The 13,389-nt window shown below is 40.0% G+C and overlaps 1 protein-coding gene across 3 annotated transcripts in view; it reads right to left on the bottom strand.

Moving 5' to 3' along the window:
- Positions 1 to 13,389, bottom strand: part of cadps2 (Ca++-dependent secretion activator 2) — a 104,407-nt gene that overhangs the window by 82,055 nt on the left and 8,963 nt on the right. For all 3 annotated transcript variants that reach the window (XM_025056111.1, XM_025056112.1, XM_017033227.2), the window contains exons 2-3: positions 9,701 to 9,814; positions 348 to 680 (exon numbers count right to left, since the gene is read on the bottom strand). In XM_025056111.1, the coding sequence (XP_024911879.1) occupies positions 348 to 680; positions 9,701 to 9,814 (447 nt within the window). The remainder of the gene's footprint in view (positions 1 to 347; positions 681 to 9,700; positions 9,815 to 13,389) is intronic.

Genomic DNA, 13,389 nt, shown 5'->3' with positions numbered 1-13,389 from the left:
ATTGACCACTGTAATACTGTCTGAAGGTTTGATGGTCACACACATTCAGCACTGGTCAGTTCCCTTGGTCGGATCTCAACCGACTTAATATTAACTTTTGATGCTGACGGTCCTGAATTATTGACTATTTCTTGAGCTGTTTTGGCATCGATGTATGGTTGTTATGAAATTATGGATCTGAAGTTGCTGAATGTTTTTTTTAGGAATGTACAACTTTTCTGGGAATCAGTTTGACATGTTTTACAAAACAAAAAACATGTAGTTCGTCTACAACCTCCAGGTAACAATCCCCACGGTGAACACCAGAGACGTTGTCACTTCATCACAAATCACTGGACTGGACTCACCTGGCAGGCGTTGTACAGCAGCTGGTGCTCGAACTTTCGGATGCCCAGGATCTGCTGAAACATCTCGTACAACTGCTCCTTACTGAGGATGAGCTCAGACACGGCGCTCAAATGCACTCGTTGGGTCTGACGCCGCATGTCCTCGTCCCCTCTGTAGATGGCGTCGTATTTGGCGATCCAGGAGCTCAGCACGGTCTCTTTGCTCAGGCCGTCGATCTCCGGGAGGCTACGGATGCGTCGCTCTATGTTCTTCTTGAAGACCTCACGGAAGTCGTTGGCCGAGCAGCTACCGCTCTGAACCATCCTGGAGACACGCTCGCTCTTCAGGAACCCCTACCACAGAAGAAGGAAAAGATATCTCTTTTACCCCGTCATCAGTTTTTGTTAATAATAATTCAGAAGTGGACGATCTGACCTGGGTTTACTTATTCAAACTCTACTCAGAAAGTCATCAAACACTCAGAGACTGCAGCTCTCTGCACTTGTCCTCCTCCACACAAGAATTCATTGGGTCTAGAAAACATTTGGATCATTTACATTTTCCGCTCTGTGCAGAAGGTGAGTTTTGACAGTAAAATAAATGGCTCAGACTGAAGCAGGAGTTCTATGCAACATTAAACAATCGCTTCCTCGGCTGCTTCACCTCTTCGTGTGAGTCACTGGAAAACTTTGAACGGCTGAATGTCGTGAGTCGAGAAAACTTTTGAGATACAAACAAGTCCATAACACAATCTGGACCTCTGGAAATATACGGTATACAGTCGTTTTCACAGTCTGCAAGAATAATAACACGAACAAGGAAAGTCTTTTTAGTTAGTTGAGAGCTCAGTGTTTTCTCAGGTGGTGCAGAGTATAACAAGTTTATCTACAGGAAAACATAACTCAAGAACCCAGAAAAAAACATCAAAACTGAAAACCAGACCACTGAGTAGAAAGACCAGTACCATAAAATTGACGGAATTTTGCACCTAGCAATTTGAAGTTGTTCCACCTTCAGCCGACATGTCCCAGGACCTTTAAACAGTTGTTTTATGGTCTACAAAACGCTGTGCATCTCACAGAAGAAAGTGGTAAATGTCAGATATAAAAGAAATAAATGTTAAACTGCTCTGAGGCAATAAACTGGTAAAAAAAATAATTAATGGGGCTATTGTAAACCCTGAGAGGAGCAGCCCAAGTCATGAAAAGGAAAACAACCAGGCTTTTTATGTGTGTTTTTATGCAGTCGTTTCAGATTTATGAAGCCCCAGTGGGACCGAAACACAGCTTTTGATCGGCAGCTCGGTTCTGCAGAGATTTTGTGTAATTATAAATAATGGATAAGTTCTTCTGGGGATGAAATTGTCAGAATCAGATACGCAGATATTGAGAGTCACTTAATGTGTAGAAGTTGTTCTCAGCACATTTAAGGAACATTTCTTCTGTATGTTTAGTATTTCAGCACACAGACGTGTTTTTCCTACTGTTTTCGACCACATTCATCAGCTGCTGGGTGATCACGTCATGGCTGAACTGCTTTGTCTTTCTGAATTAAAAAAAAAAAAAAAAAAGAAACCTCTGCTGAAAAGCCAACGTTTGTCACATAAGAGACTGTGATCTTCATCTCGGCAGTTGTCATGGTTCGCTGTGAGAACGCACCTGTTCAAAGGAAGTGCACGGCGTACTGTGACGCAGGTCCAAAATGATCGCTCTACGGTTTCTGCTGAGAATGGTTTGCAATAAAAGAACAGTAAGTGTTGATACCATGGAAACAGAAAGCAGTGGACTGATGTGAGGGACCAGAACGACAACGGAAACATCAGTATGGGGAGCCCGACAACTGTTCCAATCCACGTGAATTTCTTTCTCCCAGATTGTGTGGTTGATCCCCTCAATATTTCATACACGTATTCAGAGATTCTAAGATTCTAACATTGCAATTCTTTTAAGTTTTTACCCATAATATCATAAAGATAACAAAGCCTTTCACAAAGGGAATAAAGAAAGAACAACAGCATTAAAAAAACTCCACAATCCCTACAATCAGTTGTGCACAACAAAAGGCTGCAGTTTTTTTTTAAAGTACTTTTCGGAGGCCATTCTTTGGCGGTATCCCAGCCAATTTATCTTCAGGAGTGTCTCAAACTCTGACTTCTTCAAGTTTTCTATCAAACCATGCTCGTATTCTCCTTTCTTTATGGATCCTCACAGTTTTCACGAGGGTTTTCGATTGCATGCACTGACGCCTCTACAACACAACCATAGGAGTACACACTGGGGGCCGGAGCTCTTTGTGTTGAATCCCTCACACTACCCATTCTAACAAAGGCGACGTGTCTGGAAAAGAAAAAATCCTAAAAGAGTCACTGCTGTTTTTTTGTTTGATATTTTTTACCTTCTCCATGAATACAAATTTTTTGCAAGAATGAAAAAAAAAAAAAGAAGTTTTTTCAGTCAAACTTTGTGGGTCATTGTTTTGCCAATACAAATTTTTTGCAAGAATGAAAAAGAAAAAAAAGTTTTTTCGGACAAACTTTTGTTTTGCAAGATCTCACCTGTTGATTTGGATCATAAGGTATTCAAGCTGAAATCAGTGATGAAAATGAGATGAAACAGAGATCGTTGGAGTGCGAGGAGTGTGTCCATATAAGAGACTGTAAGGACGGAGAGTGACTCCCTGAGAAAACAAATGTGTTGTTGTTGAAGAAGTAATCAGGAGTGAGATTTAAAGACAGCAGGCTGAGTGATGTAAAGAGATGACACGGAGAGAGTCCTTTATGTGGTGATGGATGGAAATGGCAAACAGCAGAGTGGATTAAGATTGAGGTGACAGATGTAGCTGCCACCAGAGGAGCCAAACATCAGCAGCCGGTTTGACTCTGGCAGTCAGAGCGAAGCAAACTGTTCTGTCGGCGCAAAGAACAAAAGAACACACTTATGTTTGCATGAAATAGTCTGACACCGGAAAAATATACCGCTGTGAAATCTAGTCATAATATCAACACCGGTGACTTTCACAAAACCACTGGGTCCTAGCAATCACGGAGACGGACTGATACAGGAGCCCGTGGCTCATTAACCAACAGAGGTGATTCCTCCTTGTCAGGATAATTACTGTTTTTTGTTCTCTCTGAGCTGAAGGGGGGGCTGTAGAAGAACTCAGCTCTGACGTTTGATCACAGGAGCAATCACACTTCAGGTTACAGGCTCCGTGCACTTTATTAAGGCCTGGAAATCACAATCCTCACACCGACTCATTATTCTAACCCTAGATCTTTGATCGAACCTACGTGTTCACTCCACACTTAAAGTAATTGTAGTTGACTCTTTGATCATCTGATCCAAATCCAAATGTGAAAATCTGAATTTTCCCTGCGTACCACTAGAGAACGCTCGCGTACCAATGGTGGTACGCATACCACAGTTTGAGAACCACTGACCTAAATCATTGTCAGTGAAGGTTCAGAGAAGAGACTGTACATATGGGAATAAGTCAAAGAGGTTTATATGTAGATAGATATGGATTAAAACCCATCCTGAAGTATGAGAGTTTTTCACTAACAAACTCTTCAGGCTGTACCTCGCCCTCATAGGGTGAATGCTAGGACCGGCTCCTGCCCCCCCGCCCCTCCTGCTGTTGAAGACAATGTAATTTCCATGATTTCATCCATTTCTTTCTCTATGTACATTTATATAACAATTGACCTTTATAAAGAAATTCACATTGCCAAGGCAACGCAGCTCTTTGACACACGTTAGACAAAAAACATTTATCGACTCAGAATTTAGACTCTGGACAGAGCTTTTGCGAGATATCTGAATATTTTCTAAAAGTTATTCAATGTGACGTATGAAGAAATATCTGAGAGGGGGATCTTTTTATGTACATGATGTTTCTAACATTTTTTTTTTAGATACAGCAACGTCTCCCTGAAAGAGTTTCAAGACAAAGTGTTTATAAAACACGTTTTATCTTTAGATTTTTCTCAATGGTCATGTTGTATTATAAAGCTGTTTATTTATTAACCCTTTAAATCATTAAAATGTGAACAACTATCTAGAGAGAATTTGAATCATTTTTTGATTTGATTTGAAGAACCTTCTGACCTAACCTTCCATATTAAATCAGAGACATATAGAGAAAGCGTTCTAGCGTGATTAAAACCCTATAAAAACATGACTCAAATGCTGGATTTTTGGTTTTCTGTCAGCAGTCCAGCAGCAGCTCCCCATCGACTGCTCTCTGGACTCTATAGGGCTTCCTTCATTTTTCTGGTGTCACAAATGTCAGGCATTATTACTAATGAATCAATCAGCAGGAGACTTCCTCCATCCCTGCTGCTCAAATTAATTGCTGCTTTAAAATTTCACTAAATTATTTACACACCAGCAGAGTGCCAGGCTGTGATTCGGGGGATTGGAGACCCAGATGATGACCGTCCTCAGACCCTGTGAGTGTGAGTGTTGAAGGATGAAGACCATCTGAGTGAACACACTCAGGAGCTTTAATTTTTCAACAGAAACATGTGTTTGATTCACACCTGATTCTGGTTATATCCAGCTGTAAAACACACCTGAGAATAAAATCAAATCAGCATGAGGCAGGAACAGTCCATTAGGTCGTAGGGTGACTGCTGCCGTCAGTTTTTTTTTTTTTTTTTTTGGCACGTGACGGCTTCATTATACTGGTTGTGTTTGACCTTTAGAGAATATGGCATTTCAACAGGTAAATATCACCGTAGGGCACTGACCTATCAGAGACACCCCAAAAGGTATGAACCAATGACATCAAGCTGATGAGCTCCAATAAGGTGCTACACATTCTACAAGCCACGGTCAGAACGCATCATGATTCATTGTGATACATCACTGTCACAGCTTTCCGGTGATTAATCAGATTACAAATTTTAATCAGTTGACACTGTGTAATGTTCAAAGTTTAGCATAAACGAGCACAATATGGTAGTTTCCTAACAAACACAAGGTCACATGACCCGTTACAGTCAACAACCAGCCGGTAAGGATTGCTGTACTGTACTGTACTGTACTGTACTGTACTGTACTGTACTGTGACTCACTCTGCTGCTCTGCTTGTGTCGTTTACAGATACAGTACATTCCCACATTTCTGTTTTAGAAGTTTCACCATCACCTGTGGGAATAAAGCTGTGAGTCTACACCGCTCGCCTGCTCCGTCATGAATAAAACATCACGCTCCACATTAAAACGCAGCCTAGCCGATCGTAGTCGTAGTGTCGCAGGATATAAGACGTCAGACGGAGGTTGCATTTAACACATAAAAAGAACTCTTGCTGTGTGTCTTTTGAATTGTTTTTTGAATTATTAACAGCGGGCAGTTACAGCGCGGTGTTTGAGATCTTTAAACTTTGAGCGACAGAATCACTCAAACAACCAGACACATGGCATTATTACATCACTAACTGAAACGTCAACTGCCCCCGGGGCCGTGGACGGGCGTTCTCAGACATATCAGTAAATGAAGACACACTCATTATATTAAATACGAGGAACAACTGTGTCCACAGCCAGAGCCATAAACACACTTGAAATGAAAATGCCAACAATGATATGCAACTACTGCCTCATCCATGCCAACAATGATATGCAACTACTGCCTGATCCAAAGTGCATCTGTTTGTTTGTTTTTTACCATTAGTGACCCTGTGCACAAACAACACACAACTAAATAAAACAGAAGACTGTACTTAAATAAAGCCCTGGCCTTAAAGGTGATTATCATTAAAAGACAATCTTTGATGCCACTATAAACCAGAGGGATCGCACTCAGGGACCCTGAGTTTATACAGTACTCTGTGGATGATCAGCCTGATTCCTAGGTAAATATATTTAACATTTATAAGTGTTTTTTCAAATTAATAAGAAATGTAATTATATGTGCTATAAAGACCTTTAGGCTATAATCATGTAAAAACTGTGACAGGCTGTAATATAAAACGTATCACTGAGGATGATAATATATATACTGTATACTGTATATATACAGTAGGTACTGTACTGTACTGTACTGTACATACAGTATATACATACATACATATATACATATACACATACATATATACATATATACATATATATACATACATATATACATATATATACACACATATATACATATATACACACATATAAACACATACCACATATATACATATATATAGACACACATATATACACATACATATATAACTTTGTCGTCATGAAAAATAGTTACTAGTGAGAGCAGGTCTAATAAATTCAGAATAACATTTCATAACAAGTCATTTATTTTGCAGCCTAAACAATGTTGATAAAATTTCATCACCACAACAGTTGGTGGTCGTCTTTATGCATTTGCTATAAAATAACAACTCGTGCAGAGGATTCATATTCACAAGTTCTGACCAGGCAACCACAGCTGGATCAGGCTCCAAACAATAGAATCAATCTAGATATTCATTATAAAACTCATCATTTCTGCCGTGGATACACCTGCCATCCACGGGATCTTATCTTTGAGCTTTGAACAGCAATATTTGAAAGTGCTGCAAGCTGCAATTTCCCAGAGTCTGCTTATACAGAAGGTGGAATCTGTGAAAATGATATTGAAAAGTTGGCGTTCCTCTTTTTGTTTAACTTCGTAGTACGTCAAGTCGAACTTTTATGTGACAGCAGATGCAACTGAGATATTTTTTTAATGTATAGTTTAGAAAAACAGCCAAGGATAAAAACACAGGAGGCCAAGCTGGAAGATGATGATTTGTCCAGAATGAAGCTGGATTAGAAATTAAAATCTGAGGGGCAGACAGGGTGAGGCAACATGAGATTAGCCAAATGAGTGAGCAGGAAGAAAAAAAAAGACATAGGCCATAAAAGGCTACGATAAGGGAAAACGATCTCCAGTGGTGAACCCTCGAGGGAAAATACACCCACTTTGACTCAAACTCTGAGGAATCGTCTTCCAGAGTCATAGAGCTGAGTAGAAAAACAAAAGTCTGAACAGTTAGGGAGACTTCATTCATCAGTTCATGACACCTTTGATGCACCACTCCTGCTGTGGCAGCATCTTTTCTCTTCTGTGATCCTCAGCAAGAGGGAAAATAAACGTCTTCATAAATGTCTAAATAAAATTTAAATAAATAAATTTAAAAAAAAAACTTCATACACTCAACATACCAAATGCCAAACGCTTCAATCTGGAGCGCACAGAGGCCTGGACCGAGTGTAAATCCACTTTCATGCTCCATTAAAAGGCTTCCATGTGAGACTTGTATCAAAACAAACAGATACAGTCCTCCCACTCACACTCTGAGGAATACATGCATTAAACAGCCTGAAATCAGAGTGACAGCAGCCCTCCTGTTGTGTTGTGTTCAGGGACTCTTTACATGGCAGGTGTGTTTTTCTGCCAGGTAAAAGCACAGATGAAAAGTGAAAGTGACACGACGTCGAGGCTGGACGAAGAAGTCCGATTCCTGTTTAGTTGAAATGCTGCTCCCGGTGGAATTGAATTTAAGAATGTTGTATTCTGATACTTTCGTATTAATATTTGACCTCAGATATAAGATTAAAATTATTAAAGTTAACACTTCTCCTTCATATAAAACTTCTACTACATTGTCAGTTCCATAGTGTAGCGGTTAGCACTCCTGCTAACAGCACATCTGCTGCTAACAAAAACAATTTCCCAAATATGGGATCAATATAGTACAATTGTTTTTGTGTGTGTTTAAATCTGTTGATGTTGCAATTCTCAGTAGAAAGTTAAGGTCCCAGTCCAGTCAGAAAAAGTTTGATGAAAAACTGTTTGGCATCTCCTGCTAAAACAAACAACACACTTGTTGTTTGATCCCAGAATTCTTGACCATTTTTTTTTTCAAGCTCCACCTACTTAGTTCTCAAAAATAGAGCAGGCATCAGGCCCTGTCAGGAGTCATGTGGATGAAGGATCGTTCAGCTGGAGGCACTTACAGCCAGAGCAGCAACTCCCTGCTGGGCTCCTGAAATGTCACACACCTGAAGCAGCCGGACTCCAGCTGCTCTAAAACACTAAATTACAGGTAACAAACACCTCCAGCTCCGGCACAGAAATGGTCTTCATGAATCTGAGCAGCAATCGCCTGATGCCTGCTTTTTTTTTTTGGTATAAAAACACGAGGCGCTCTTGCACCTCGATCTCGGAGAACACAATCACGACAAGGAAATCAGAGATCTGATGTAAAGTAAGTCAGAACATTTCAAAACCGAATGAAAACCAAGCTAATGTAGCATTTCGGGTGGTTTCACTAAAAAGTCGACATCCAATAAATCCACTGAAGTACTGCTCTACTGGGACTGAAACACAATTCGCTTCTTATTATTTCTTATTTGTTTTAAAAAAATATTTTTGCCCATGGCAGGAAACTTGATAGATGCTCGTCCATGTTTTCTTGTTTTACGGTTTATTTCTTCCCCTGCTCCGTTTTGGTTACATGTGAGGCACAACAACGCCCCCACCGTTTCTGGTGGCACTGCTCTGTTTCCTGCTCTGGGGTACGAGCCTCAAAAGTATACTACATTACAGCAGTAAATTGGTCAGAGGACGGACACTTAGCCTTGAGGGTCACAAGTTTCTAGATCCAGTCATGTTCCAGGCTGTTGTGGAACCAAGCTGCTTGTTGACCAAATGTTGCTTAGTTACTATGTGCTAATGAGTATGTTGTTTACATTATCCTATTATTCAGGTATATGACATAAACCTGGTCTCACCTCAGAGCTAATATTCAGTGCCACAGCAGACTCCATCTGTGCCACAGGCAAATCTATCAGCATTACATTTAGTCCTAGACTCATAAAATCATTTTATAAAAAATATCAAGTAATAACAATAAGTGAGGTGTGACGACTGAAATAACCAACGGAAATAAAAATAAAGTGACTGTACATTTCAGGTGTTTCCCTGAAGAAGTAAAAAAAAAAACATCCAAAAACGATTCTTCAGTCAGAGCTCTGAGCTCTTCAAGGCAAAAATAAACTTCCTCACGAACAGAAAAAATGTGGATCGATTTTATCGGTCTGACTCAGTTTGTTGTTGGCGTTAAATTTAATTACTTTGTGCCATTAGTGCTCAGCAACAACTCCTTTATCCCGACTGTGGAGGAGGACCAGACAGGAAGTGAACATGGAGCAGCTTAAAAACAGAAAGTCGTTCAGACTCCAGCCTGATAAGTCAGGGGAGAACTCTTTACCAGAACTCCCTTTTTGGACCAATAAGCAGCAACATTTTGAGAGTCCATCCATCGACCAGCTCTTGTCCAGACAGGTACCAGCAGCATCCAGTTACCACCATTTTATCACATCAAAAAAAATCATTTTTACCTCATGGTAGCTCCTCACTGCGTTGCAGAAAGCTTCATCTGCCACGATTTGCGTTTCCCCGTTCAGGAAGGCCATGAAACGCTCCTTCACTGCCTGCAGCTGCTGCTTGTTCACCTGAGGAAAAAAATAAAAATAAAAGAGTTGACGATGGAGGTCAACGTGAGGAGACAAACGGGGACAGAAGTGATGGGAAACAGGACTAAAGTATGAAAGATTCTCAGAGTAAGTGAACTGCCTTTTTAACAAAAAAAGAAACAAAAACAGAGAAAGTCTTGTCTTTATTAATGAACCTGTAAAAGTTCTTTACATCCAGTAAGTTGATTGTGATTAATAAAAATGACTGAATCTCAGACTTAAGCTGATTCATCTCAACTCCAATTCAATCTAATTTACTGTCAGCTCGTACATTGATTTTCTTGTAGAGACAGTCATTAGTTTCAATCTCATTCAGGACGCCAATAATTTCATACACTCAGAATTTCAGGCACCAACAAACATGACATAATGTTTAATTGCTGTAAAACTCATTCTTAAATATAACATTACAATTACAACTGTCAGAACAGTCCATAACCCTGACATCGTAACTTAACTCAAAATGCTTTACTGAGTTTGGTTCTTGATTCTTTGATCTGTGACACAGAAACACAGCACATTTGATGCAAAACCAACCACGTGCAACAAGACACAACTCGATGTTTACGTTGTACCAAACCTTTACAGAAAATCATCTTTAACAGGAGCATCATCCAAAGGTTTTCATCCTTGCAAAAACAGAATTAATTCTGTCTCTGTGCTCCAAAAAGAAGAGTTTATATTTCTGAGCACACGACAGCAAAGAGCTGAGAAACGCTGGACTCTAAGTATTTACAATTAATCACAGTAAAAGGATTCAAGGACCCAGACACGATGTCTGACTCATGAAGCGCTTGGCCCACTTTAACCAATTTTAGTGTTGACAGTTTTAAATTCTGCTCAAAGAACTTTGAAAATACTGATATAATGAGATTTTTAATTAGCTTTTTCTTCTTCTTTTTTTAGTGCAGCTCTGATTTTCCTTACTCCTGTGAACTCTACTCAAACAGCCTGGGGGAATCTGAAGATTCCCTATAGAGACAAGGCTCTGACAGGTCACCAGAGAGGCTGCTTCTTTAGTTCCAGCTGCGACAGAAGAACATCTGACCTGCTGCTTCTGTGTCTGAAGGGGAAGCGTTTTACCAGAACTGTGTTTGGGACCCATTAGCAAATGTGTACACTATAGGGCTCAAACTGGAGCCATTTCTAGAGTGCATCTCACATGCATTTTCTTTGTCTTTAGGTGCAAATCATATCCTATTTTTGGGCATAGGGCTCAAACTGGAGCCATTTCTAGAGTGCATCTCACATGCATTTTCTTTGTCTTTAGGTGCAAATCATATCCTATTTTTGGGCATCACCAGCCCTGCTGTAACACCAGCCCTGCTGTAACATCACTTCAGCTGTAACATCGCTGCTGTTGTCCAGAGAGAAGTAACAAACTCCTCATCCAACTCCTATTCGTCCTAACAAACTCCTCATCCAACCCCTATTCGTCCACATCCAGTGACATACGTCTGCAGTGACGTCAAGCGTCTCTGGAAATGTCTGGCTTGTCCGTCAAATCCGTCAAACCTCGGGGACATTGGACGAGACACATGCCAGCATTGACACATCAGTGTTCACGTTTGTCTGCTTGGTTTTTTAAAGCGGTGTCTGTTTCTCCTCTCCACACATTTGTCTGTCACTTGGATTATTGGACGAGAGGCAACGTGTACACACACCACTCTATGGGATGCGGTCACATTTTCTAGGGTTTTTTTGTTTGACGAGAGGCAACGTGTACACACACCACACTATGGGATGTGGTCACATTTTTTGTTTAAAAAAAAAAGACTTAATATGAAATTATGCAATACCTAGTACAACAAGTAGGCCATATCAACAACTTTTTTTTTCATTTTTGTCCATGCAGCTACTCCTTTGTCCCGTGTTCTCTTTTTACTCTTCAGAACTTTACCACGGTCCCTAAACAACAGCTTCACATTGGAAACTAGAAACATGAATTTAGACCAATATTGCAGTTCATTTAAGGTTAAAGTTAAAGGTGTAGCAGTTTTACCAGTTCAGGTTCCTGTCCATATGTACGTGTGAGCTACTGTTATATATTAATGTCATTTAAATGAGAAATAATTCACAACATTAATGCAAAATTTAAACAAACGAATGACACAGTTTACATATCTACAACCTAAGAAAATACCAAATGCACACGTGCAAACACACACACAGAAACACACACACACAGAAACACATACACACACACACACTGTTCCCAAAAATGACAGACTAATTTATTCCTCTCGGAGACATTTGGTTCAAGCTGAAACAGTTTGTGCACAGCTCTACTGACGGGAATGGAAATTCAGTTAAAGAGTGCATGCATGTGTGCGCACACACTCACACACACACACACACACACACACACACACTGCCAGGACTAACAGGGACTCACACCTGCCTGATGCAATCCTTGCACTTCAGACCCAGACAAGTTTTTAGAAAAAAAAAAAACCCGACCACTAAGGTGTTGTATCTGGTTTCCAACGACAGAACAAGAGGAAACTAAAAGTAGGTTTTAGTCTTGCTTAAAAATACTTTATTTATACTATATACTTTATTACTGATGGTTGTGCTTTTCAAAGTCTATTCCACATTTAACAACAACACCATAATGCATAGCAAAAAAATAAATAAACATAATAACCTTATATCTGCATATTAAACACACACATTCCCTGACTGTGTTAGTGTTACATGGCAGTGTGACAACACCTATCAGTGTCATGGCAACGGTCCTTGCAGCGTCGACAGAGCGTCAGTGATGCAGTTGCTGCCAATCACAATCGCACCCCCGCATTATTAACAAGATAATGATTAAGTAAAGCAGGTGACTTCACCTCAGCTGCAATCATAAAATGTACAACTCTGGGTATGATAGTCAATATTTCATGAAGTTGTAGTACTGATGTGTATTTATGCTCTGTAGCTCTGTAGTTGTAGTACTGATGTGTATTTATGCTCAGGAGTCATGGAGGATTTTCATGTTTGAGAACATTGAATATTTAAGCAGAAAATGCCAAGGATTCTGCAGTGTATGTGTTGGACTGGCCGGCCTGCAGTCCAAAACTGATTCCTATTATTAAGGATGCAGCAACAGACTGGGCCGAAAGGCTGTGATACGTAGGTGGTACTGTAGGAATTTCAAAACTAAGTCTCAGATTGGTTTTTAAAAAAGAAAAAAAGTGATTGTTGTATCGTATTGTTTGCCTAATATAAAAGTAAACTCAAAAACTGAGGAAAAATATTAGGAGTTTAAAAGCCTGGGCTGCCTTCCTCCGACTCCACAGTGAAGCTTTTCCAAGCGGGTGAATAAAATATCGACTAAAAATAAACCAAGCACAGGTAAAAACTGTTGTCATGTTGTGAAAGCGTTGATTGCTGTGCAGCAGATTCATTTGGCAGAGTCTGTGGGAGAAGTTACACAAATTAATCACCGCGCTACACAATCTTCTCAGGCTCAGAACAGAATGAAGCTGAACACTGTACACTGAACTGTTAGGACACAAATATAGATTGAAAAAAAGACGTTAATGTTAATGCTTCCAACTAGG

This window comes from Cynoglossus semilaevis, chromosome 6 (genome assembly GCF_000523025.1).
Source record: "Cynoglossus semilaevis isolate Cse_v1.0 chromosome 6, Cse_v1.0, whole genome shotgun sequence".
NCBI classification, from domain to species: domain Eukaryota; kingdom Metazoa; phylum Chordata; class Actinopteri; order Pleuronectiformes; family Cynoglossidae; genus Cynoglossus; species Cynoglossus semilaevis.
This window is presented reverse-complemented; position numbering and strand designations above follow the sequence as displayed.